The 27,862-nt window shown below is 52.3% G+C and overlaps 1 protein-coding gene across 1 annotated transcript; it reads left to right on the top strand.

The window, feature by feature from the left end:
• Nucleotides 1-260: 260 nt before the first annotated feature.
• ASB13 (ankyrin repeat and SOCS box containing 13) lies at nt 261-19,650 on the top strand. Its single transcript, XM_075925083.2, has 6 exons — nt 261-368; nt 4,133-4,320; nt 7,713-7,863; nt 13,344-13,478; nt 15,416-15,607; nt 19,220-19,650. The coding sequence occupies exons 1-6, from the start codon at nt 326-328 to the stop codon at nt 19,345-19,347; spliced, it is 837 nt and encodes a 278-aa protein (XP_075781198.2). The 5' UTR covers nt 261-325; the 3' UTR covers nt 19,348-19,650.
• The last annotated feature ends 8,212 nt before the right edge of the window (nt 19,651-27,862 follow it).

Below are 27,862 nucleotides of genomic sequence, written 5' to 3'. Positions count from 1 at the left end.
CTGGCAATGACAGTAACTGGGCAGAACCCAGGCATGGATGCTGCAGGCAGGGCTAGGTGGGAGGGGGGGCTCTGCCTGGCCCCCCAGCAGCAGAGAGACACGCCCTGAGGCCCTTGCACGGTGCATCACCCCGCAAGCAGCGATGACACAGCATCATCCCTGGCCAGCAAAGACAAACTACAAATCCCAGCAGGCTTTGCGCTGGCCCCCTCGGCCCCCCGCCCGCTCTGACGCAGCAGTGTGGGCGGAGCGGTCCGCGAGTCGGCGGGGGATCAGCCCCCTCGGTGAGCAGGGGCTGCTGGGACTTGTAGTTCGGGGCAGGGCCATGGACGAGTCGCGCAGCGGCGGCTCCTGGCTGGGGGAGATCGGTGAGTCCTGCGGGGGGGCGAACTCTGCTCCGGGGGGGGGGGGGTGATTTGGGGCAGGGGCTTGCCCCCCACCAGAATAGGGGTGCAATGGGGGGAGCGGGTCCTGCTCTCCAGGAGGGGGGGGGCTGCCTGCAGCGGGGGGGGGGAGCCCTGCTCCTTGGGAAGTTGGGAGGGGCTTTTGGGGTCCAGGGGCTGCTCCCTAGAGAGGCCCCTGGCCCAGGGATGATGGGGGAGGAATTTGAAGACCCCCCCCCCCAGTGGTCCTGGGGGGGCTCCTGTCCCCATGAGCACAGGGCCACTTGGAGCAGAATAAAGACAATTTCACGCCCAGGTGCCTTTCCCAAGCCGCCAAGGGCGTGCACCTGCTGCGGGCGGCGGTGGCAGGGCGTCGTGGGACAGGTGCCGCGACCGGCAGGGACTCCGCTGTGCCAGCTGCAGCCGCTGCCAGGCGGTGAGAGTGGCCGGGTGGCATGGTCCCGTGTGTCCCTGGTGCTCCCACGGAGCGTCCAGGCGACCGCGTGCCGGGCTAGGAGCGGGGCGGTCCGATCTGTGCCCCACAGACCCTCGCCTTGAATCCTAGGCGGCACCTTTGCCTTCTCTGCCCCCTTCCTCGCCTCTGGGGCCGTGCCACTTGCTAGCAAACCGCCCGCCCTCCCCTCTCGCGCACAGTGCAGTAAACCAAGAGCGCAAGGAACGCAGCGCAGACGTGTGCCGCGAAGACCCCGGTACCACAAGGGAGGAGCAGCAATGCCCCCCAGGGGGTAAATGCATCGTGTGATTCCACTGTCACGTGTCGGCTGCGTCCCACGTAGCAGGGGCGCTTCAGTCCACTAGCAGGTGCAGCTGGAAATTTCCCGGAAGGGCGCCGTGCTGCGGAGGACGTGGGCACCTCCCCAGGCCACATGCAAACACGCAACCTCCCTGCTCGCACAGATGGGGTGTGCCAGCTCACGCTGTCTGGCGCGTGCCATTTGATGGCCTGCAGAGGTGCCGTGGAAAGTTGTGGGTGGCCCCCCTCCCTGAAAAAGTCGGCGTGCCCCAAAAGGCGTTGATTAATCCCCCCTGCGAGACAGGGTTGCCACCTCTCCGTAAATCTCTTCTCCATGCCTGGCCCCAAGGAGCGGTTGCTTCTCAGAGATATATGGGCATTCCCGCATGGGGCCTATAGCACGTGGCTGCCCATTCTTTGTTGCTGCCCTGCGAGCCGCCTTTATGCCCCTGCAGGGTTCCCTTCTGCCTTTACCAGCACGAATCTGCGCAGGGGCCAGGTGGGATGATGTCTGAAGATGAGCAAGAATTGCACGAACGTACAGCAGCGCGGACTGAAAACACCATTCCAGTTCATGCCCCTAGCTGCTTTCTCAAGTATTCGGGGCATATCGCCCCGTGGGCAACAGAGGCAGAATGTGACCTCTTAGGCTATGTCTAGACTGCAGGCTTCTTTCGAAAGAGGCTCTTTCAAAAGATCGCGTCTAGACTGCAGGCGGATCTTTCGATAGAGAAATCTGCTTTTTCGAAAGAGAGCACCCAGCGAGTCTGGATGCTCTCTTTCGAAGACGGCCTCTTTACATTGTAGAACGCCTTCTTTCGAAAGAGGAACTTTCGAAAGAAGGCGTTCTTCCTCGTGAAACGAGGTTTACCGCCATCGAAAGAAAAGCCGCGTTCTTTCGAAATAATTTCGAAAGAACGCGGCTTGAGTCTGGACGCAGGGGAAGTTTTTTCGGGAAAAGGCTACTTTTCCCGAAAAAACCCCTGAGTCTGGACACGGCCTTACAGGGCAGCACTTCTAAACTGAAAATGGGCTTTTTGGCACGCGCTACCAACTCTGGGGGGAAATCACATGGAGCCAGAACGGCCTTTTTGTTTCGTACAGCAACTGTTTCCACAATAGGACAGGGATTTAACTGGTGCTGAATGAGCGAATTTGTTGAACCACGGAAGGTTAATGTTTAGTGGCATCACCAATACAGGCAGTCGGTTACGTACAAGATATGTACAAGATAGGGACTGTAGGTTTGTTCTTAAGTTGAATCTGTATGTAAGTCGGAACTGGCGTCAGCCGCTGCTGAAACTGATCAGTTTCAACAGCTGCTGAATCTGGACGCCAGTTCTGACTTACATACGGATTCAACCTAAGAAACCCAGGCGTCCCCAAGTCAGCTGCTGCTGAAACTGATCAGTGGCTGATTCCAGGAAGCCCGGGGCAGAGCAACTCTGCCTCGGGCTTCCTGTAGTCAGCCCCTGGTCAGTTTCAGCAGCGGCTGACTTGGGGACGCCTGGGGCAGAGCAGCTGGGGTGCTGCTGGGTTGGTACAGTAGCGCCGAGGAGCGGCGCTGCGGGACCAACCCGGCAGCGCCCCAGCTGCTCTACCCCAGGCGTAGGCAAGAAAAGCCTGGTCTGCTGCGGGAGGAGGGGGGGGCACTAGCTGCCCCCCCCCCCAGCAGACCAGGGAGACGCGGGTGGCGGGACCGCCCGCGTCCTCCACGGCTTTGCTCCGTCTCCCTGGTCTGCTGACCAGGGAGACGGGGAGCAAAGCCTTGGAGCACGCCCGCAGCGGGACAGCCCAGGCGCGCCCGGGCTGTCCCACTGTGGGCGTGCTCCGTGGCTTTGCTCCGCGTCTCTCTGGTCTGCTGGGGGAGGCTCCCCCCCCCCAGCAGACCAGGGAGACATGGAGCAGCTTTTCTCGCCCCGGAGGACGGGGGCAGTGGGACTGCAGCGCATCTGGGCGTCCCGCCGCTCCAGTCCTCCGGGGTGAGAAAAGCCCCGTTCGTAACTGCGGATCCGACATAAGTCGGATCCACGTAACTCGGGGACTGCCTGTACTTCCACTGCTTGCTGGGCTCTCAGAAGACACTTAGGGTGCCGCTTTTGTGCAAAATCTTGCCACCTGTCTACACTGGCTGCGAGTATTTGCGCAAGAACACTGACTTTTTACCGTACAAAATCAGTGGTTCTTGCGCAAATTCTCTGACGCTCCCGCTCAGGGATAAGCCCTCTTGCGCAAGTGTTCTTGCGCAAGAGGGCCAGTGTGGACAACCAAGTTAATTTCTTGCGCAAGAAAGCCCGATGGTTAAAATGGCCATCGGAGCTTTCTTGCGCAAGAGCGCATCTACACTGGCACGGATGCTTTTACGCAAAAGCAAATCTTTTGTGCAAAGGCACATGCCAGTATAGACGCTGTCTTGCGCAAATACTTGTAATGGAAAAACGTTTCCATTAAAAGTATTTGCGCAAAATCATGCCAGTCTAGATGCAGCGTTAGGGGTAAATTAGAGCTAAAAAACAGCCCAGAACACCGAGAGCCAGGACTAGTGGAAATAAACAAACTTTATGGGACCGTGGGAAACTTGGCCACGCCCATGATGGGATTGGTCCTGCCTTGGGCGGGGGGGTGGACTTGATTATCTTTTCCAGCTCTATGGTTCTATGATTCATGATAAGCGGGCATCCGGACTGGCATCCCCCCGCCCCCAGGCCTTTTGCCGGCCCAGAAAATGTCAACCTGGAACGCTGCCAACTCAACCCTTTCACCCACGGATTGCGACACGTTTGTCACCGAGCAAGTTTGTCAACTGCAACTAGTTTGTCAACCCCCTGTATTCTAGCTGTAAGGCACATTGGCCTGGGAGCACTGAGCCATGTCCCCAATAGCAGAGGTGGGACGAGAACCCCAAATTCCTCACGTCCTACACAAGCCACTTCTCCCAACAAGGCTCCTTATCGCCAGCCCGCAGACTCAGTCGCGGTCTCTCCTGTCTCCCCAGGCTTCTGGGCCGATAGGACGCCCGTTCACGAAGCGGCCCGGCGGGGGGAGCTGCTCCAGCTGCAGCAGCTGATCGCGAACGGCGCCTGCGTGAACCTGCTCACCTACGACGCGATCACCCCCTTGCACGAGGCCAGCCTGCGAGGCCAGACGCAGTGCGTGGAGCTCTTGCTCTCCGCGGGGGCCCAGGTGTGTGATCGATTTGGGTGCAAACTGCCCCCGCCCCCAGGCCTTTTCCGCGAGGGATGGAGTCTGCGTCACATATGGTGTGTTCTTTAGGTTATACAGGTTGAACCTCCCAAATCCGGGACTCTCTGGTCCGGCACCATCTGTGGTTCGGCAGCGCCCCAGATGTTGCTTGACCAAAGGGCCCCGGAGATGGCAGTGGGAGACAACGTGGGGGGCTGGGAAACTCAGGCCAGATCTGCAGCAGCTGGGGAGCCCCCAACCTGGCCAGGGAACCCCCAATGACAATGGGGCCAGGCGTAGCTGGGGAGCCCCCTCCCCGGTAGGGTCAGCTGGGCCAGGTGGCTGAAGAGTCCTGGCTCCAGTGGAGGAACCCCCAGCTGCAGAGGGGCTGCCGGCGGTGGGAGGCCCAGCCCGGGAAGCCCAAGGAATTGCCGGCCGCAGTGGGGTCGGCCCTAGCAGAGGGGCAGGAAACCTCGGGGAACACCCTGAAACCTGGGGAACACCCTGAGGCAGCGGGGCTGCAGTGGCCAGGAGGCCCCGTTTGGGAGCCCCGGGGGACTCTGAGGCAGCCTGTGGGCAGCAGGGAGCCCCTGCTGGGCCGGCATTAGAGTGGGCAGGGCAAAGCAGGCAGCAGGGACCTCCCCTGGTCTGGCAAACTCCCTGGTCCGGGACAGCTCAGTTCCCGAAGTTGCCGGACCAGGGAGGTCCAACCTGTACTAGAGGATTTACCCCGCGTTGCTCAGGTCCTTAACTCACATATGGGACTGGAGGGGGGTGGGTACACCCCCAGCCAGCCCCTTTCACTGTATGGTTTTCTGTGTCCCTGTATGTGGGGCGGGGCAGCACCCACACACACAATCAACCCCTGACCTCGCTTTAAGTTAGGATCAGAGGAAGCTGCCTCCCGAATTCGGTGGTGCTGGCGCTTCCCGTTTAGGTCAGGAGTTCTTGCACAAACAGACGGACGGACAGACGGACTTGCCGGCTCTCCCGCTCACCCACAGCCCGGCTCTCCAATAAACAGTCGCTCACGCGCTTTCATAGAACACGGGTTTTCTAGGACCGTGGTCGGCGTGTTCCGTAAGGGTTGCAGCATTTCTACCAATCGCATTCAGGGAGTTACATCCTGCCCCTGAAAGCAGGGATGTCAAATCCCGTTTCATCGATTCACTAGTTAACCGATGACGTGGGATCCCAGACCGGGGAGCGGTGCTCTTGCCCGACTATAGAGCAGCCCTCAGCCCAACGATTGGCCAGCTCCAAGCTCCTGGCGGGACTGCCGGTTCTCCTGGCCCCGAAAGTGGCCGCCAGCTCATACCCTGGCCTGGTTCTTGTAGACTCCCCAGAGAGTCTTGGCATTTTACAGACTCTCATGAGAACATAAGAATGGTCAGACCAAAGGTCCACCTAGCCCAGTACCCTGTCTGCCAACAGTGGCCAGTGCCAGATGCCCCAGAGGGAGTGAACTGAACAGGGAATAATCAAGCGATCTCTCTCCTGCCATCCATCTCCACCCTCTGACAAACAGAGGCTGGGGACACCATTCCTCACCCATCCTGGCTAATAGCTATTGATGGACTTAACCTCCATGAATCTATCTAGTTCTCTTTTAAACCCTGTTATAGTCCTACCCTTCACAACCTCTTCAGGCAAGGAGTTCCACAGATTGACTATGCGCTGTGTCAAGAACTTCCTTTTATTTGTTTTAAACCTGCTGCCCATTAGTTTCACTTGGTGACCCCTAGTTCTTATATTATGGGAACAAGTAAATAATGTTTCCTTATTCACTTTCTCCACACCACTCATGATTTTATAGACCTCTATCATATCCCCCCTCAGTCTCCTCTTTTCCAAGCTGAAAAGTCCCAGTCTCTTTAACCTCTCCTCATATGGGACCCGTTCCAAACCCCTCATCATTTTAGTTGCCCTTCTCTGAACCTTTTCTAATGCCAGTATATCTTTTGTGAGATGAGGCAACCACATCTGTATGCAGTATTCAAGATGTGGGCGTACCATGGATTTATATAAGGGCAATAAGATATTCTCCATCTTATTCTCTATCCCTTTTTTAATGATTCCTAACATCCTGTTTGCTTTTTTGCCTGCCGCTGCACACTGCGTGGACGTCTTCAGAGACCTATCCATGATGACTCCAAGATCTCTTTCCTGATTAGTTGTAGCTAAATGAGCCCCCACTCTCCTGAAGTTTAATGTGGATAAGTGTAAAGTAATGCACATTGGAAAAAATAAACCCAACTGTACATATAATATGATGGGGGCTAATTTGGCTATGACAAATCAGGAAAGAGATCTTCGAGTTATCGTGGATAGTTCTCTGAAAACGTCCACACAGTGTGCTGCAGCAGTCAAAAAGGCAAATAGGATGTTAGGAATTATTAAGAAAGGGATAGAAAATAAGACCCAGAATATCTTACTGCCTCTGTATAAAACTATGGTACGCCCACATCTTGAATACTGTGTACAGATGTGGTTTCCTCACCTCAAAAAAGATATTTTGGCCTTGGAAAAGATTCAGAAAAGAGCAACTAAAATGATTAGGGGTTTGGAACGGGTCCCATATGAAGAGAGGCTAAAGCAACTGGGACTTTTCAGTTTGGAAAAGAGGAGACTGAGGGGGGATATGATAGAGGTCTATAAAATCATGAGTGGTGTGGAGAGGGTGAATAAAGGAAAGTTATTCATCAGTTCCCATAATATAAAGACTAGAGGACACCAAATGAAATTAATGGGTAGCAGGTTTAAAACTAATAAAAGAAAGTTCTTCTTCACACAGCGCGCAGTCAACCTGTGGAACTCCTTGCCAGAGGAGGCTGTGCAGGCTAGGACTATAACAGAGTTTAAAGAGAAGCTGGATAAATTCATGGAGGTTAGGTCCATAAAAGGCTATTAGTCAGGGGGCAGAAATGGTGTCCCTGGCCTCTGTCAGAGGTTGGAGAAGGATGGCATGAGACAAATTGCTTGATCATTGTCTTCAGTCCACCCCCTCTGGGGTACCTGGTGCTGGCCACTGTCGGTAGACAGGGTACTGGGCTAGATGGACCTTTGGTCTGACCGAGTACGGCCGTTCTTATGTTCTTATGTTCTTACCTTTCTGTGTCTTCAGCCGAGCTATCAAAGCTGCCTCGGGAGCAGCAGGAAAATGAACTGGGGTGGATTCTCTGGCGGGTTTTATCTTTTACGGCCATGTTCTTTCCAATACTTCCCGAAGCTCTCTTCCAGGGACTGAAGGCCTGGTGAACCGTAGTGCGCCGGGGCCGTCCTCACGCGAGGCCGGCGGCAGCGTGGCTGGTCAGCGCGAGCGGGGGGAGTGATGAGGGCCTGTCAATAGCATGCAGCCGCCCCTTAGGCAATACTGTCTTTCTGCCTCCGAGGTGGATGCCAGGAACATCGACGGCAGCACTCCCCTGTGCGATGCATGCGCCTCGGGCAGCGTCGAGTGTGTGAAAGTGCTCCTGTCCCACGGGGCGAAGGTGAATCCTCCGCTCTACACGGCGTCCCCTCTCCACGAAGCCTGCATGAACGGTGAGCCTGGGCGAGCCGGTAGGTCGATGACTCGGGCGCCCATGCCCAAGGCAGCTTCAATGAGCCAGAAAGGCCCACCAGGCCCGGTCTACGCAAGGGAGTGATTTCGAAATTCCCCCCCCCCCCCGATTTCAAAAGAAGAAGCGGTGCGTCCACACTCCAGAGCCCGTTATTTCGAAATCGGGACTCCGGCTTTCCTCGGGGAATAACGCGCATTCCGAAATCGTGATTTCGAAAGAGCCGCCGTGTGGACGCGCCGGTGCCGCTATTCAGAATAACGATTCCCCAGAGTCATTCGAAGTAATGATGACGCAGTGCTTCCTGGGGCTCTAAGTCGAGGTAGCGTGTCTACGCTAATGAAGCCTTCCTCAGACTCATTTCGAGGCTTCCCTGGAGTGGGGACGCGCTAGTTTGATTTTGTTATTTTGGGAGTTATTATTTCGAATGTCGTTATTTTGAAATAGTTAAGAACATAAGAAGGGCCAGACGGGGTCAGACCAAAGATCCATCCAGCCCAGTGTCCTGTCTGCCGACAGTGGCCAATGCCAGATGCCCCAGAGGGAGGGATCACAACAGGGAATCCTCACATGAGCCCTCTCCTGTCATCCATTTCCAGACAAACAGAGGCTAGGGACACCATTCCTACCCATCCTGGCTAATAGCCATTGATGGACCTAACCTCCATGAATCTATTTAGCTCTTTTTTGAACCCTGTTAAAGTCCTAACCTTCACCACATCCTCTGGCAAGGAGTTCCACAGGTTAACTGTGCGCCGTTTGAAGAAAAACTTCCTTTTGTTTGTTTTAAACCTGCTGCCTATTCATTTCATTTGGTGACCCTAGTTCTTATATTGTGGGAAACTGACCAGCAGCGGCTGAATCAGGACGCCTGGGGCAGAGCAGCTGGGGTGCTGCCCGGTTGGTCCAGTAGTGCCCAGAGCGGCGCTGCGGGACCAACCGGCAGCGCCCCAGCTGCTCTGCCCCATGGTCCACAACACAAAAGCCTGGTCTGCTGGGGGGGGGGGGGGTACACTAGCTGCGCCCCCCCCCCCCCAAGCAGACCAGGGACATGGGGAGCAAAGCCGCAGCGGCAGCGGGGTGCCTCGCCTCTGAGGCTTTGCTCTGGCGCGGGACCCGCTTTGCTCCCGGTGCCCCTGGTCTGCTGGAGACGGTCCCCAGCAGACCAGGGGCACCGGGAGCAGCTTTTCTCGCTCCGGAGTTGGAGGTGGCTGACTGCTGCCTGTGAGCTCCGGGGCGAGAAAGCCCCATTCGTAAGTGCGGATCCGACATAAGTCCCGCGTAAGTCGGGGACTGCCTGTACAGGCAGCCCCCGACTAGCAACGCGATCAGTTCCCGGGGAAACATTGCAAGTGGGGGGTGTTGTAACCCGAACCCGCATGTATGATAAGTGCCGTGCGCCGTCGTAAATATGGGCCGAGGATGTAACTTGGGGGTTTTCGGCCCTTTCCGCGCTTACAAAAATGCTCGTAAGTTTGGGGGGGGAGCGGGGGTCGCCACTTGGGCTGTCGTAAGGCAGGGGTTTCCTGTAAATACGTTTTCCTTATTTACTTTTTCCATGCCCGTCATAATTTTATAGACCTCTATTCTATCCCCGCTTAGTCTCCTCTTTTCGAAGCTGAAAAGTCCAGTCGTTTCCTAGTGTGGACCTACCCTAAGATTCTGTTGCTCATCAGACTATCACCGCGGAAAGTATCCCCGGCCTTCTCAGCAGCTGTGCTATTAAGACCCATTGTGTTCCCGCCGAGGTCAGAATGAAAAGCTCTGCCGGACCGGGCAAATGAAGTAATTGTGTGTAAGGCTCTTGGACACCATGTGATGAACACAGCAGAAAATCCTAGCTAGGTACAGCCACTTCTATTAACTGTTCATGCAGCCCGGGCGGAGGCCATACATGAGACCAGGGGTGAAAGTAACGTCAGTTTCTTACGGGTACTGCCCTCTCACAACCCGCCCCACTTGGTGGGGGAGGGAGGGCTCAGCACAGAAGTGGGGGGGGGGGGGGTGAGTGGACGTACAGCAGGACCTGTAAGAAATGTAAGTGTGGGGTGGAGCGCGGGGCAAGGGCTCCGAGCAGAAGGTTCAGGTCGGGGGGGGGGGGGTATGAGGAGGGGGCTTAGGGCAGAGGGTTCGGGTGGGAGGGTGTGAGGAGGGGGCTCAGGCATGGGGTAGGGGGGGTAAGTACAACAGGAGTTAGGGTTGGGGACGGCGATGTAGGAATCACGGTTGGTGTGTGAGGGACTCTGAGGAGGGGACTCAGGGCAGGGGGTGTGAGCATGGGGGGGTGCAGGAGTCAAGATTGGGGAGTATGAGGAGGAGGGTCTGGACAGAAGACTGAGCGGGGGGGGGCAAGGACGACATTTCGGGGGGGGGGGGCTGCAGCCGCACTTACCCTGGTGGCTGAACGTTCTTTCCTTTTTGCTGACTAAGGAGCCAGACCAATTGCAGGGCCCTGTGTCCTTCCTCTGCTCTTCTCTGGGCAAATGCAGCCGCAGCGCCTCCCTCCTCCCCCCTGAAAAGGTGGTGGGAGGGGAGGGGGGCACCAGACTGGGGCAGACCCACAAGGCCCTCCCTCCCCCCCGTCAGCTCCTCTAACCAGCCAGGCAGTCTGCAGGAAGCCCAGGGAGTCAGGCTGGGAGTGCCCTGCTCAGCCCCCTACAGTTAAATGCCCCAGGCAGCCAGTTTCTTGGGCCCACCCCATAGCCCCTCCACATTCCCATCAAAATGTGGGTTGAGGGAAGGTTGATCTGGAGTAGACGCTGGAGTGGAACTCAAGACCAGTGATCAGTTCCCAGTTCTGGCACCGACTCCCTATGGTGGCCTTGGTCACGTCTCTTAGGCTATGTCTAGACTGCAGGCTTCTTTCGAAAGAGGCTCTTTCGAAAGCATCTTTCGAAAGAGCCTCTTTCGAAAGATCGCGTCTAGACTGCAGGCGGATCTTTCGAAAGAGAAATCCGCTTTTTCGAAAGAGAGCACCCAGCGAGTCTGGATGCTCTCTTTCGAAGACGGCCTCTTTACATTGAAGAACGCCTTCTTTCGAAAGAGGAGCTTTCGAAAGAAGGTGTTCTTCCTCGTGAAATGAGGTTTACCGCCATCGAAAGAAAAGCCGCGTTCTTTCGAAATAATTTCAAAAGAACGCGGCTTGAGTCTGGACGCAGGGGAAGTTTTTTCGGGAAAAGGCTACTTTTCCCGAAAACCCCTGAGTCTGGACACGGCCCTAATTCCTCTGTGCCTCGCTTTCCCCTCTGTACAGTGGGTGTGATAATACTGCCCTTGGCCTGTCCTGCGAGATGGTATGATGTCGCCCACTGTGAGGTCGGGGAAAGCTGTCGGCTTCTTAGTGCTTTTGCGACCCTGACTGGGACTCAAAGAGATAAAGTTCGGTTCTTATTTTTCCAAATTCTTGCCGTGAGCCATCTTAGCCTGGTTAGGAGATTCAGTTCCTCCACCTTGGACCATGTTTTGACATGGTTTAGTCCAGTTTATCTTCAGGGTTCAGAAAAGGGCAACAAAAATGATTAGAGATTTGGAATGGCTGCTATATGAAGAGAGGTTAAAAAGACCGGGAGTTATCAGGTAGAAAAGAGGAGACTAAGGCGGGGATGTGATAGAGATCTATGAAATCATGAGTGGAGTGGAGAAAGTGAATAAGGAAAATGTATTTACTTGTTCCCTTAACATTAGAACGAGGAACTTCAGGGGGTAGCCGAGTTAGTCTGTTGCAGAAAAAAACAGCAAGCAAATGATCTGGTAGACTTCATAGACTAACATGGAATCATAGAATAATAGGACTGGAAGGGACCTCAAGAGGTCATCGAGTCCAGCCTCCCACCCTCAAGGCAGGACCAAGCTCCGTCTACACCATCCCTGACAGATGTCTATCTAACCTGTTCTTAAATATCTCCAGAGAGGGAGATTCCACCACCTCCCTGGGCAATTTATTCCAATATTTGACCACCCTGACAGTTAGGAATTTTTTCCTAATGTCCAATCTAAACCTCCCTTGCTGCACTTTAAGCCCATTACTCCTTGTCCTGTCCTCAGAAACCAAGAGGAACATGAATGAGCTTTCGAGGGCACAGCCCACTTCTTCAGATGACCGGAGTTGTGACTAGGGGGATAAGAAAACTCGAAATAAATAAGAAAAGGGAAGGGGCAGGAGGGATCACCAAAACAAATTAATAGGTAGCAGGTTTAAAACAAACAAACGGAAGTTTTTCTTCATGCAGCGCACAACCTGTGGAACTCCTTGCCAGGGGATGTTGTGAAGACCAGGATGTTAACAGAAAAGAGCTAGATAAATCCATGGTGGACAGGTCAATCAATGGCTATTAGCCAATTTGGGTAGGGGTGGTTTCCCTGGCCTTTGTTTATCAGAAATTGGGAATGAGTGACAGGAGAGGGGTCACTTGATGATTCTCTGTTCTGTTCACTCTCTCGGGAGCAGCTGGTGCTGGCCACTGTCGGCAGACAGGACACTGGGCTAGATGGGCCTTTGGTCCGACCCAGTCTGCCCATTCTTATGTTCTTGTGTCCGCCTCTTCTTGTGGACAGCCATGCGATAGCCCAAGAGGGGCAATATCACACCCAAGTCTTTGTCCTTTGCACGGAAGGTCCCACATGTTAAATATGACACGCCCAGGGCAGGTCTGCACAGCACGGGCTAGCCAACCTAGCGTGGGTAACTGTATCAGCACAACGCTGGCTTCAGCGTCGGTGGTACAGCCCTAGATACGTACCTGGCTCACAATCTCTCTCTGAAGGCTGCATGGTGGTGTCTTCCGTGCTGGTTCCTGTGCGAGCTGCATTCAGGCTAGCGCAGGCTGGCTGGTCTGGCCTTGTTGGTCTAGGGCAGAGGTTCCCAAACTGGGGGGGTTGTGAAGCAATTCCGTGTGTGTGTGTGTGTGTGTGTGTGTGTGTGTGTGAGATCCAGTCCCCTTTCGTCTCCCCCCCCATTAATCTCCTCCCCTAAGAAAGAGTCCGGTCTGTGCAGCTTGGGCTGGCTGGGGCAGGTGGAGGATGGAGCATCCCGGGCAAACTTCAAAATGGCTGCCTTAAAAAGGTAATGTCTGCTTTTAAAAGGGCAGCTTTTTTTTTTTTCACAACAAATTTTGCAGCTTTTTTGGGGGTGCGGGGATGAGGGTGTCTCAAAAATCAAAAAGGGGGCCTGATGCCAAAAAGTTTGGGAACCACTGATCTCAAGGGTCTGAGTCTTGCTTAGAGTGCAGGAGGTCCTGAGTTCAAATCCTGGATGAGTCTGCATCTTTAGCACCTAGCAGCGCCAGGGCGGGTAGCTAGACCGAAGATTTTCTGCTTTGGGCAGGGGGTTGGGCTCCGTGGCCTCCTGAGGTCCCTGCCAGCCCTCGGATTCCATGGTCTGTTGCTTCTGCAACGTAGGACTATTCTGATACAAAGCGTGGGAAAAACTACCCGGTGTCCCACTCACTGGCTCTCGTCCCGCAGGGAGTTCGGAGTGCGTGCGGCTTTTGATAGAGGTCGGGGCCAAACTGGAGGCCCACGACTGCCACTTCGGAACCCCTCTGCACGTGGCCTGTGCCCGGGAGCATGTGGATTGCGTCAAGTTACTGCTCAATGCAGGTACGGCCCAGCCGAGCGGTTTGTGTCAGGGCGCGCGGTAGGAATATAGAAGGGTCGTCGATTCGTAGACTACCCAGTAAGTCTAGGCTTATTGGGTAGTCAAGTCAACTACTCTCTCCCCTCCCCTTCGCTGCCTCGGTATCAGAGGCAGCAAGGGAGGGGGGAAGCAAGAGCCAGTGTGGAGGGGGAGCCAGCTTAAAAGCCGGTTCCCGCCAGCACTGTCTCTGTGGTGTGGAGGGGGCAGGGGTCTGGGACAGCAGCATGGGGGCTGGGAAGGCTGCTGTGAAGTAGCCTCTAAGCTAAGACCCCCCCCCACAGACAGGGGCTGCTGCCACCCGACACTGCTGCCTCTGTATCAGAGGCAGCAGTGCAGAGCAGCAGGGTGCTCCTCAGGAGAGGGGCCGGGAACGCTCTGGCTGCTGGCTCCGCCCCCAGGGCCTATCGAATAGTCGCGTAACTGCTAAAATGTGACGTGGTTACACGCCGATTCAACTACACGCCATCTAACAACCCTAGTATTCACCCGTCAGCTCGATGGAACAGCTAGCAGGAAGAGGTGGGACGGAGAACAGCCTTCTGGCTTGGGTTTATCTGTTCACATTTTTTCAGCAGAAATGAGAATGAACACGATTTGGTCCGTGGTTGGTGGGCGCTGAAGGGTGTCCGGCTCTCCAGACCCTGCAATCCCAGCAGAACTAGATGTTTCTGTTAAAAATGAAATCGTTAACAGTGTGACATCACAAATGGGCTTACATTGCAGCAGGGGAGGTTTAGGTGGGACATTAGGAAAAGCTTCCTAGATGTCAGGGTGGTTAAACACTGGAATAAATTACCTAGGGAGGTTATGGAAGCTCCATCTCTGGAGATATTTAAGAGCAGGTTGCACAGACACCTGTCAGGGATGATCTAGATAGCGCAGGGGACTGGACTCAATGTCTCTTGAGGTCCTTTCCAGTTCTCCTGTTCTGTGAGTGTATGAGGGTATGTCTACACTAGCCCCCTAGTTCGAATTAGGGAGGCTAATGGAGGCATTTGAAGTTGCGAATGAAGCCCGGGATTTAAATATCCCGGACTTCATTTGCATCTTCCCATCCGGGCGCCGTTTTTAAATCCCCTTAGTCCGAAGTAACTGCCCGCGGCTACACAAGGCAGTCAAACGTTAACTCGAACTAAGGACTTAGTTTGAATGAACTGTTACTCCTCGTTGAATGAGATGTAACCGTTAACTCGAACTAAGGACTTAGTTTGAATGAACTGTTACTCCTCGTTGAATGAGATGTAACCGTTAACTCGAACTAAGGACTTAGTTTGAATGAACTGTTACTCCTCTTTGAATGAGATGTAACAGTTAACTCGAACTAAGGACTTAGTTTGAATGAACTGTTACTCCTCTTTGAATGAGATGTAACCGTTAACTCGAACTAAGGACTTAGTTTGAATGAACTGTTACTCCTCTTTGAATGAGATGTAACCGTTAACTCGAACTAAGGACTCAGTTTGAATGAACTGTTACTCCTCGTTGAATGAGATGTAACAGTTAACTCGAACTAAGGACTTAGTTTGAATGAACTGCTACTCCTCTTTGAATGAGATGTAACCGTTAACTCGAACTAAGGACTTAGTTTGAATTAACTGCTACTCCTCTTTGAATGAGATGTAACAGTTAACTCGAACTAAGGACTTAGTTTGAGTTAACGTTTGACTGCCGCGTGTAGTTAGTTCGGACTAAGGGGATTTAAAAATGGCGCCCGGACGAGAAGATGCAAATAAAGCCTGGGATATTTAAATCCCGGGCTTCATTTGCAACTTCGAATGCCTACATTAGCCTCCCTAGTTCGAACTAGGGGGCTAGTGTAGACATACCCTGAGAGATGATGTAGCCAGAGCAAAGCTAGCTGCATTGGGCTTTACTGCTGTCGTTTTGTTTATGCTCCCAGGGGCAAATGTGAATGCAGCCAAACTCCATGAGACGGCCCTTCACCACGCAGCCAAGGTGAAAAATGTGGATCTGGTAGAGATGCTGATTGAATTTGGAGGAAACGTTTATGCCCGGGACAACCGGGGGAAGAAACCGTCCGACTACACGTGTGAGACGAGCCCGACGGCCAAATGCCTGCAGTACTATGAAAGTAAGTGAGGCGAAGTCCCTTCTCCCACCGCTGTGCTAGAACTTGTTTCCGCTTCAGCAGGCTGGTCATCATCACGGGCCTTCCTGGCCTTAAACTCGATGCGTCTTAGGGCTGCCATTTTCTCCCCATCGCATCATCTCCTTGTTCCTCGTGGAATTGGACACGGAGCAGAAAAGGGCAACCGAAATGATCGGGGTGTTAAAAAGACGGGGACTGTTTAGCTGGGAAACGAGACGACTAAGGGAGAGGTGACAGAGGTCTATAAAATCACGACTAGCGTGGAGAAGGTAAATAAGGAAGTGTTGTGTACTCCTCACAACGCACGACCTAGGGGTCACCACATGAAATGAATAGGCAGCAGGTTTAAAGAAAAACCAAAAAGAAGTATTTCTTCACACAAGCATAGAATCATACGACTAGAAGAGGCCTTGGGAATTCATTCTAGTCCAGTCCCCTGCCCTCACGGCAGGGCTAAGTTTTATCTAGATCATTCCTCACAGGGGTTTGTCTAACCTGCCCTTAAATATCTCCAGCGATGGAGATTCCACAACCTCCCTGGGCAATTTATTCCAGTGCTTAACCACCCTGACAAGAAGTTTTTCCTAGTGTCCAACCTAAACCTCCCTTGCTGCAATATAAGTCCATTGCTTCTTAGAATCATAGAACTGGAAGAGACCTCAGAAGGTCATCAAGTCCAGCCCCCTGCTCTAGGCAGGACCAATTCCAACTAAATCAACCCGGCCAGGGCTTTGTCAAGCCGAGACTTAAACACCTCTAGGGATGGAGACTCCACTACTTCCCTAGGGAACCCATTCCAGTGCTTCACCACCCTCCTAGGGAAATAGTTTTTCCTAATATCCAACCTGGACCTTTTCCTATCCTCAGAGGCCAAGGAGAACAATTTGTCTCCCTACTCCTTGTAACACCCTTTTCGGTACTTGAAAACTGCTCTCATGTCCCCCCCCAGTCTTCTCTTTTCCAAACTAAACAAATCCAGTTCCTTCAGTCTTCCCTCATAGCTCATGTTCTCTAGACCTTGCATCATTTTTGTTGCTCTTTTCTGGACCCTCTCCAATTTCTCCACATCTTCCTTGAAATGTGGCGCCCAGAACTGGACACAATACTCCAACTGAGGCCTAATCAGCGCAGAGTAGGGCGGAAGAATGACTTGTCGTGTCTTGCTCACAACACTCCCTTTTGCTTTTTTGTAACAGGGTCACACTGTTGGCTCATGTTTAGCTTGTGGTCCACTCTGACTCCTAGATCCCTTTCGGCAAGACTCCTTCCTAAACAGCCGCTTCCCATTCTGTGTGTGAGACAAGTCACGTATACCGCATCTACCGCTTCCCCCTATCCACAAAGCTGGTTACCCTGCCAAAGAAAGCTCTCGGGTTGGTTTGACGTGATTTGTTCGTGGCAAATCCAAGCTAACACTTAGGGTCGGGCTACGCTACGGGATAAGGTTGAATTACGATACGCAACTTCAGTTACATTAATTGCGTAGCTGAAATCAAAGGACCTTAACTCAGCTTTTGGTGCTGTCCATGCTGCAGGAAGTCGGGGGGAGCATGTTCTTCCTTCGACTTCCCTTACTCCTCATAGAAGCAGGATTCCCGGCATCGACCGGAGCTCCCCTCCTTTCGAATTAGCATGTCTTCACTAGACCCGCTAATTCGAACCCCGGAAGATCGACAGCGGCAGATTTGATCTTCTCTGTAGTATAGCCATAGCCTTACTTATCACCTTATTATTGTCGAGATGTTTGCAAATTGTTTGCATAATTATTTGCTCCATTATCATTCCTGGGACAGAAGTTGAGCTGACTGGTCTGTAATTTCTCGAGTTGTCCATATTTCTCTTTTTATAGATGGGCGTTGTATTTGCCCTTTTCCAGTCTTCTGGAATCTCTTCTGTCTTCCATGAATTTCCAAAGGTAATAGCTAATGGCTCGTCCTCAGTCAGCTCCTTTGTGTTCTGGGATATATTTCATCAGGCCCTGGTGACCTGAAAACATCTGATTTGATTAGGCAATTTTTGTAATTGTGCTTTTCCTATTTTAGTCTCTGATCCTACCTCATTTTCACCGGCATTTACTACATTAGGCGTCCAATCAGCACCAACCTTCTTGGTGAAAACCGGAATGGAGTCATTAAAAGCACCTTTGCCATTTCCACATTTCTCTTGTTATCCCCCCCATCCCTCCCGACGCACTCCATGAGTAACAGGCCTGTCTTGTCCTTGGGCTTCTTCTTGCTTCTGACGTCTTTATGGAATGTTTTCTTGTCACCCTTTATGCCTCTAGCTGGTTTGATTTTGGCCTTTCCAGTTGTGTTCCTACGTACTTGTGTGGTTTGCTTATGTTCATCCTTTGTGATTTGGCCTCGTTTCCACTTTTTGTAGGACTCTTTTTGGATTTTCAGATCACCAAAGATCTCCTGGTTAAGCCAAGTGGCCTCTTGCCCTACTGTCTATCTGTCCTGCACAGTGGGATAATTTGCTATTGAACATAAGAACGGCCATACTGGGTTAGACCAAAGGTCCATCTATCCCAGTATCCTGTCTGCGGGCAGTGGCCAACACCAGGTGCCCCAGAGAGGGTGGACCGAAGACAATGATCAAGCGATTTGTCTCCTGCCATCCCTCTCCAGCCTCTGACAAACAGAGGCCAAGGACACCATTTTATCCCCTGGCTAATAGCCTTTTATGGACCTAACCTCCATGACATTATCTAGCTTCTCTTTAAACTCTGTTAGAATCCTAGCCTTCACAGCCTCCTCTGGCAAGGAGTTCCACAGGTTGACTACACGCTGTGTGAAGAAGAACTTTCTTTTATTAGTTCTGCTAATTGGGCCCATAATAATGTCTCTTTGAAAAACTGCCAGTTCTCTTGACTTGCTTCCCAGGGGATCTTAGCTACCAACTCCCCGAGTTTGTTAACATCTGCCTTCCTGAAATCCATTGTCTTCATTTTGCTGTTCTCCCTCCTACCCTTCCTTAGAATCATGAACTCTACCATTCCATGATCGCTTTCACCCAAGCTGCCTTCCACTTTCAGATTCTCCACCCGTTCCTCCCTATTTGTCAACATCAAAGCTAGGACAGCGCTCCCCTTCTTCCCACCCAAGTCACTTTCTCCACTTTCTGGAATAAAAAAAAAAGGTCTCCAATACATTCCAAGAACTTGTGGGATAATCGGTGACCTGCTTGTTGCTTTCTCAGCCAATGGAGGGGTAGTTGAAGTCCCCCATCACCGGCACATGCTGTGCTTTGGAGGATTTTGTTAGTTGTTTAAAAGAGCCTCGTTTTCCCGTGGGGTGCTCCATCCCGAGGCTCCGCCCCACACTCCACCCTCATGCCCCTCCCTCGCTCCGCCTTCTCTTGCCCCACCCCCTCCCTAAGTTCCCCACCCACTGGTCTCTGGACTCCGCCCTCCTCCAGTCCCCTCCCTGAGCCGCCAAACAACCGTGGCTGGTAGGTGCCGAGCGGGGCTGGTTTTTCCCACAGATTCCATGGACTCGATGCCCGTGGCCTGCAGAGTTCCGCGCCGGGCAGAATGAAGCGGCTCGTGCCGAGCTGACACAGTGACACCACTGGTCTTTCGTATCCTTGCAGAAACGCCGCTGAGGCTGTCGCAGCTCTGCAGGGTTAGCCTGCGGAAAGCCGCCGGCCAGCACGGGCTGGCGAAGATTGCCAAGTTAAATATCCCTCGGCCATTGAGGAAATACCTCTCCTACAACTGACCGGAAGAAGGTGACGCCGAAGGACGATATCGTTAGACCCACCAGATGAAGTCCCTTGTCTCTCCCTCCCTTCCCATCAGAATCCCCTTTAATTTAAGTTAATTGGTGTAAATACTGTTTCTGTGGCAGCCTTCCCTCCCCCCCACCCCCCGTGTCGATAAGGGGATGTCTAGATTACATGCCTCTGCTGACAGAGGCATGTAAAATAGGCTACCCGACATAGTCAATGAAGCGGGGATTTAAATGTCCCCCGCTTCATTAAAATAAAAATGGCCGCCGCGCTGTGCTGGCTCAGCTGATCATCGGCACAGCGCGGTGGTCAAGACGTGGATCGGTCGACAAGGGAAGCCTTTGTCGACCACTCCAGTAAACTGTGTTTCATGAGGCATAACGGAGCGGTCGACAAAGGCTTCCCTTGTCGACCGATCCACGTCTTGACTGCCGCGCTGTGCCGACGATCAGCTGAGGCGGCACAGCGTGGCGGCCATTTTTATTTTAATGAAGCGGGGGATATTTAAATCCCCGCTTCATTGACTATGGCCATGTCCAGACTCGGGTTTTTTCGGAAAAAGTAGCCTTTTCCCGAAAAAACTTCCCCTGCGTCCAGACTCAAGCCGCGTTCTTTCGAAATTATTTTGAAAGAACGCGGCTTTTCTTTCGATGGCGGTAAACCTCATTTCACGAGGAAGAACGCCTTCTTTCGAAAGTTCCTCTTTCGAAAGAAGGCGTTCTTCAATGTAAAGAGGCCGTCTTCGAAAGAGAGCATCCAGACTCACTGGGTGCTCTCTTTCGAAAAAGCGGATTTCTCTTTCGAAAGATCCGCCTGCAGTCTAGACGCGATCTTTCGAAAGAGGCTCTTTCGAAAGATGCTTTCGAAAGAGCCTCTTTCGAAAGAAGCCTGCAGTCTAGACATAGCCTATGTCGGCTAGCCTATTTTACATGCCTCTGTCGGCAGAGGCATGTAATGTAGACATACCCTGAGAGTATTGACAAAGACACTAGCTAAGATCATGTGTAGGCCCAGGCTTTTTGCTCATCACCTTTTTACACTGGACCGCCTGTCAGACTGCTCCCTCCACTGGAGTCTGTCCTGCATTGCCTTGTGTTCCTGAAGGGGTAACTGCACCCAACAAGGGGCTAATTATATGGGTGCCCTCATTACACCCACATTTCACTTTTAGGCCAGTAGTTGCCCTAGCAAAGCCAGCGGGCAGCCCCCAAGTCATGCCATGTAATCCTCTGTGGACCTCATCCAAGCCCACGAAAATCGCTGGGTGTCTTTCCAGTGATTTTTGCCAATCTCCACCAAAAAATATGCTGATCAGAAGCACACGGGATCTTGATGGGGAAAAAGGCAACAGGCCGCGTTTACTGAGAACACAACGGCAAAGCAATTAGCACAGGCTTACGTAGACAGACACACACACACGCACACACTGTCCCGCCAATTGATGTTATACTTACCGGTCTGTGGCCAACTGGATTTATCACGGGCAGAAGAGCTGAGGGTCTATCCGTCCAGTTTTGGCAGGACGCTCCCAAAGTTTTATGGCAAAACAAGTCCTTTTTTATAGTAGGGTGTTTTTTTTTCCATTGGGATTAGTAAGTTTTGCATCGTTATGCTGGTTTTTGACGCATCGTTGTGCTGGTTTTTGACGCATGTTTGTTATTTGTGGTTGGGATTTTTTTGCTCTCTTTTTTTCGTTCTGCCATGCTAAGCTGGGTTTGATTCCAGCTATTTTGTTTCAGTTAATAAATGCTTGCCTTTTTTCAGAGCCGTTCATTTGCCTGCTGCTTACTTCTCGACAGGGACGTGCAGCAAGTTTTGGCGCCGTTACGTCTGCCTTCGGCTTCTTTCTAGAACATTTGGTTTGGTGGCCTTTACGCATAATTTTAGTACATATCTGACCCTCTTTCACCACACAAAGTTGATTTCTTTGTGACGGAGAAGCAGCATTTGTCACTGAGCACTAAGCAGCTTCGAACAAGGACATTAAGTTCCAATTTAAAAAAAAACAATTACCACACTCTTTTACTTATTTTACAATACTAATTTTAAACCTTCAAATAAAAGTATATAGAGTTGCCAGATGGTTTCAACAAAAATACCAGACACACTTGATAAAAATTTGTCGTCCAAAAAAAAAAATATACATGATATGCGAAGTTTATTGACGACAATCTACATTACATTTTATAATCAACATAATATAATCGACATTATATTTTATGTTAGATTGTGCAGTTTTTATCAATTTGTTTATTTTTGAAAAACTCATCTTTGGCTTCCAAACAAGTGAAAGGTATATTTAAAAAACCACAAAGTTGACTTCTTGCTGACTCAACACTCAATCTGTTGCATTCGTCAGTCCGTAGATTACCCATGACACTAAAAATTCTTTCCGCACCAGCATTTGACACAGGAATTGAAACTGACGATTGAGCCTGTTTTAATAAATTTGGTGCAGAAGGTTCTTTGCTGGAAAAATATTCCTTACCTTAAAAGAGCGCTGCAAGATACAGGAAAGATGAAAGCTAGATGAAGGACAGCAGTGTCACAAATCGTACATTTATAAAAGGAAAATATTCAGCACGACTGCGTAGTTGCGTAGTGCCTAGCTGGTAGACACCCTTACGTAGTGTGAGCATGTCTACCAGCCGGGCAGTACGCAATTATGTACTGATACACGTATCCAAGTGGCAAATCGGCAGAGTAGCGCATAGCACAGACCTAGAGAGTGAGCGAGAATACTCGCACGCAAGTCACGTCATAACGTAATAATTAGGACTCGATAAATTATGGAAAACCCTACTCGCCAGACAAAAAAGGGACTCCCCACTCCCCCAAAAAAGTGTTTTTTAATGGCATAAATTCGTAATAAGAATAAGAACAGTAATTACAAATAAGTTATTAATAAATATCACCCAAGTTATTAATAAATATCATATAAACCTTTACCTTTTCCCTCTGCTGCCACGTCTCCTCCCCTTGCTCCATCAGCTCCCCTGGGGCCTGCTGCCCCCCAACCCCTCACCCTCCTTTGCTGTCCTGACTCCTGCCCTTCTTACTGCCCTCAGCCCTCCTGCGACCTGCCCCCCTCCACCAGCCCTTCTCTCCCCCCTGCCCACTCCTCCAGTAGCCCCACTCTGATCATGTGAGCTACCCCTCCTCATCCCCTCTCCTAACACCTCCCTCTACACACCTGCCCTGCCTCTCTCCTCTGGTGCTGGTCCCTCCCCTGCAGGAGTCTGCCCTTCTGCTCCCCCCCCCTCCCAATCGCCTGGCATCTGCACCCTCCTGGTGCCTCCTCCTTCCCTCACTGCCTCTGCCCCCTTTGCCCTCTTTTTCCCTGATACCCTCCCCCTCACCAGTCTCTGCCCCCATTCCCCTCCTGCCCCTCTGTGCCCTCACACATGACTTGCTCCATCCCTGCCTTCCTCATGCCCATCCCTTCTTCCCAGCACCTCCCCCTCCCCCCTCTAGCCCCCAATGCCCTTACCCTCTCCCCTCCCAGCATCACCCTGTCCCCCTCCCACTGACACCTCCCCTCCTGCCCTTTTCCCCATTGTCTGCACTTGGCCCCCTGGCATTTGTCTCTCCTGCACCCCTGTCCCTTGGTGCCTTCCCCTTTCTTCTTCTTCTTCTCCTCCTGGCCCCCTCCCCTCCCCTCAGTACAAGCTCCTTCCCCATATTTTTCCCCTCCCCTCCCTACAGCACAGCACAAGCCCCTTCCCCTCCCCTACCTGGCTTCTGCCTTCCAGTTTGCGGGGTTGCCGGAGCCTTTTTGAATCCGGCAGTCGCCGGCCGTGACGTCAGGACGCCACGTCACGCCAGCGTCCTGGCGTCTGCCAGCGTCCCGCCCTCTGGCTCACGCCCCGCCTCCTGGCGCCAGAGCTGCGCGCAGGCAGCCCAGTGCTGAGAATTGCTGCACTTCCCCCTTCCCGGCAGCGCTATGCTCCTCCGCCGGCCGGCGTATCGGATGGGGCCGTGCCGCCTGTAGTGCGGGCTTCGGCCAGCCCATCACAACGGCCCACCGCCCCTGCACTCGCCAGCTGGTAAAATCTACTCGCCATGGGTGAGCAGGCGAGTGTATTTGTTGAGCTGATGATAATAATGAAACTTACGGTAAAGAAAATTTGTTTCCCGGACAGAAAGCTCAAATACCGGACTGGCCAGTTCAAAACCGGACACCTGGCAACCTTATGGGTGTCTGTCTGCCAGTCTGTTTGTTCAAGAACTCCTCCGATATGGTAAGAGCTAAGAACACCAAATTGGGTGGGCAGCTTCCTCTTTTAATGGAAAGCAAGGTCTGGGCTTTGTTGTGCCAGGACAACTGGAAGCCCCGGGAAAAGGACTGTTTTCCGTAACACGCAAAGGGAGGGACTGCTACTCGGAGATCTATGATATGAGAGTCTCTGAAACCTGTCTCTTCTGAGACATAAGGGAGACCCTGGCACATATGTCATAACATGATAATAATAAAACTTACTTAATTAGAAAATACTGGACATTTCTATGTCTAGTATTTTCTCAATTTGTTTCCTGGACAAAAGCTCAAATACCAGAATGTCCGGTTCAGAACTGGACACCTGGCAACCCTAAGGCTGTGTCTACACTGGCCACTTATTCCGGAAAATCAGCCACTTTTCCGGAATAACTTGCCAGCTGTCTACACTGGCCCCTTGAATTTCCGGAAAAGCACTGACGATCTAATGTAAAATCATCTGTGCTTTTCCGGAAAAACTGCTGCTCCCGTTTGGGCAAAAGTCCTTTTCCGGAAAACTGATCCGGAAAAGGGCCAGTGTTGACAGCCCAGATTTCTCTTCCTCAAAAAAGCCCTGATCGCGAAAATGGCGAACGGGGCTTTTTTGCGGAAAAGCATCCTGCCAATGTAGACGCGCTTTTTCCGAAAATTTTCCGTTTTAAGCATTTCTGGAAAAGGGTGCCAGTGTAGACGTAGCCTAAAAGTATGAGACTTAATTTTTGCCTTGGAATTAGCTTTGGGCACGGTATTCTGCCTGGTGCACCTAGCAATGGTAAAGTAAAGGTCGTGAAAAGGTGGCTGGCAAAACGGACGGAGGCGCATTCCTTTGGGTCAAGCTATGTTTTAGCTCCATGGCTACAATTGGAGCAGCTCCTCATGGATTTGGGGGTGTGGCCTAGTGAGGCAACCAATCCCAGCATGCAGTGCTCCATCTTGATCTGAACAACCCATGTATGGGGGGGGGAAGAGTTGGGGGAGGGAGGGGCTGTGTGCCAGAGGCAGGTTTCTTAGGCTCCCTGCCTGCCCCGCCCCCACTGCGTTGGCCAGAAACCGGCCAATGGGATTGTGGTGGGGGCAGGGACAGCATGCGAAGCCTCCTCCCCCCTTCCCCCGGGCTCGCAGCTGTTCAAAGACAAACAGCCTTGCAGCCGCTTTTCTGAGCAGCCTGTGTGTGGCGAGGGGGGGAGACGGAGTCTGCCTGAGGCTCCCCATTGGTCCAAGGGCCGGATCCAGGGGCTTGGCAGGCCAAATCCTCGCCCGCGGGCCATATTTTGCCCAGCCTTTCTGTATGTGGCGGCAGCCTACAATGCTACCACCTGCAGTTTCAGCCGGGGATGACGTGACTCCAGATGTGTAAAGCTCTCTGGGGCAAAAGCTGCAACCCGAGTGTCCAATGTGACGTGCTTTCCAAGTCGGGGTCTGCTTCGGTTTCACCCGTCGCTTTATGTTCATGCAGGGTTAGAGCATGGAGCTGCCTTTGCCTGTGGGATTGGGAGCGTGCGGTCAGCGCGCACACCCAGCGCAAATAAAATCAGCTCCCCCAGAACCAGCTGTTGCTCGGCTCTGCCCCTTTCCGTTCAGGGAAGGAAGCGATGAATCTGCAAAGACAGCCGGACTTTCCACTCCTCCACCCTCCCCACTTCCGCCTCCACCTCCCGCTGCCTGGCAGAGCCATCTTGACAAGGAGGCCTCTGAAGAAAACTCCTCCAAGCCAAACGCTGCCAGACCAGATGCGGTTCCTCTTTTCCAGTTCGCACCTCTGGAGAGCCCTCCAGGTTGTGTTGCGCTCAGGGTGTGTTAGCTTTGGCCAGCGCTGGAGACGTTTAATCACAGCCGTATTGTGCTAATGAGGCCAGGCCGGTCCAATGAAAACAAGGTGTTGCTTGGATTGTGTGCCTGTAAAAACCTGGCAGGGCGGAGGAATTAACTCCTGGTAGCACAGCCTTGTTGTTTTTCCCGTCTTGGTGGCTTGCACAGGAAGCAGACGCGACCCTCGAATCTCCTTGCTCGCTGGTGAGGGCAGTGAGCGCTCCGGCGGGAGAGGACGTGGCAAAGGCAAGCAAGGATTTTACACGTGCTGCTTCAGTTGGTTTGAAAATCCAGGCACAATGGAAAACGACTGTTAGTTTAAGCACAACGAGAAGTCGTTCTTCCGCTCTGCTCTGTGCGGATTAAGCCTCAGTTGGGGTGTTGTGTCCAGTTCTGGGCAGCACATTTCAAGACAGATGTGGAGAAATCGGAGAGGGTCCAGAGAAGAGCAACAAAACTAAGGAAAGGTTTAGTTTTCCTGCGGTGCCCGCAGGTGCCATGGTGCCCGCCGGGTGCAGGGCACATGCGCGGTGCCAGTGCAGGGCGCGTGGCACATGGGCGGCCCTGGGCATGTGGCGCATGACCGGCCCCGCCCCGGGGCGCACGGCAGCCCCAAAAGGTTGGGGACCACCGGTGTAGGACAGTATTTCTGAATCATTTTTTATAAACTACCCCGTTTAAAAGATAATTATAAGTACCCCATTTTCAAAAAAAAAGTACCCCCAGAACCTAGTTTTCAGACACACACCTTTTTTTTCTACCATTGCAACACTTTTGTTTAAACAACTTAATTGTAGCCAGGCGGGCGATGACATTTTGGGGTGTAAAAAGTACAAAAATAATAAAACACTGTAAAACTTAAAACCAAAATTCAGTTTTCTCCAAATTTCAGTTGTGTTAACGTACACCCCCCCCCCTCCCCAGACTTCTCTCAAGTATCCATAAGGGTACTCGTACCACTGGGTGAGAAACAGTGGTCCAGAGAACATGAGCTACGAGGGAAGACTAAAAGAATTGGTATGGTTTCGTTTGGGAAAGAGAAGATTGAGAGGGGACATGATAGCGGTTTTCAAGTATCTAAAGGGGAGTTAAAAGGAAGAGGGAGAAAAATTGTTCTTCCTGGCTTCTGAGGACAGGACAAGAAGCAATGGGCTTAAACTGCAGTGAGGGAGGTTTAGATTGGACAGTAGGAAAAAGTTCCTAACTGCCAGGGTGGTCGAACACTGGAATAAATTGCCTAGGGAGGTTGTGGAATCCATCGCTGGAGATATTTAACAGTAGGTTAGACAGACACCAGTCAGGGATGATCTAGATCAGTCATTCCCAAACTGTTCGGCATCATGCCCCCTTGTTGATTTTTGAGAACCCCCCCCCCCAAAAAAAACCCCATAGCAGCAAATCTTGTTGAAGGGGAAAAAAAAGGAACTGACCAGGGATGAGAAACAAAAATAGCAGCAAAGCTTGCGGGGGAGGGGGGATGGGTCACCTCGTCCCCTCCCCCCCCCCCCGGAATTTCTTCACGCCCCTCCAGTTTGGGAACCCATGATCAAATGGTCCTTGGTCCTGCCGTGAGGGCAGGGGCCCAGACTTGATGGTCCCTTGCGGTCCCTTCCCCTTCTAGCGTGCTTTGTTTCTGTAAGAATCACCCACACCTTAGAATTCACTTCCTGATGCTGTGTCCGAGCAGTGTTAACCAGCAAGCAGACTGGGCATTTGTGGGCTCTTAAAACCTGCCCTAGTCTAGACGTGTCAGGCAAAGACATTGGAGGCTTCGCAGCGGATGTGGCGACTGCAACAGACGAAGGTTGCCCTGGTGTAGGATGCAGAGCAAGCCCAAGACTCAAGTCTCCCTCCTGGCTCTCCTGAACCCGGCTCAGACCTCGGGGATCTACCTGAGCTCCTCACGCCCCTTTATTCAGCACCCCCACCCTTGCTCAGAGAGGCGTTGGGAGATCTGTGGGCATGCAGGAGAAAAATAGGCCCGGTGTAAGTGGACTTCAGGGGACCTCTACTGATTTATAGTAGGGGATGCTCTCGTCGAACACGTCTGTCGTCTAGGCGAGCGGCTGGCCGGTGCCTGGGCCCACGGGAACTCAGAGAGCCAACGTTTGCCAAACCAGGCTGCAAAGCGATTGCCCCAGGCCGTTTTCAAACATGGTTGCCTAAACTCAGACACCTCAGTCTACAGAGGGGCACCTACGTGTACGCAGCCAGATTTTTCCGAGGCGTGGGAAACTCGGCGCGCCTCTCGATTTCCTCTCGGGACACCGAGCACCTTGGGGCGTCAGATCACTTATATCTATTTAGTACAGTGTTTCTTAAACTTTTTACCGAGGAACACCACCAAACAATACTTTTTTTTATGAGGAACACCAAGGATTTTTTTATTGAGCCCAAAAAAAAAAAAAAAAAGGAGTGCCCCTTTAAGGGCAGCCATTTTG

Source organism: Pelodiscus sinensis, chromosome 1 (genome assembly GCF_052426305.1).
Source record: "Pelodiscus sinensis isolate ZL-2025 chromosome 1, ASM5242630v1, whole genome shotgun sequence".
NCBI lineage: Eukaryota > Metazoa > Chordata > Testudines > Trionychidae > Pelodiscus > Pelodiscus sinensis.
The sequence above is the reverse complement of the archived record's forward strand: the minus strand, read 5'-3'. Positions and strand labels throughout refer to the sequence as shown.

Bases quoted from the DNA above. Each gene is read 5' to 3' on its own strand.
- ASB13 (XM_075925083.2), top strand. From the start codon at position 326: ATGGACGAGTCGCGCAGCGGCGGCTCCTGGCTGGGGGAGATCG. The intron at 369-4,132 runs GTGAGTCCTGCG...CTGTCTCCCCAG, and splicing joins CTCCTGGCTGGGGGAGATCG to GCTTCTGGGCCGATAGGACG. The intron at 7,864-13,343 runs GTGAGCCTGGGC...CTCGTCCCGCAG, and splicing joins CCACGAAGCCTGCATGAACG to GGAGTTCGGAGTGCGTGCGG.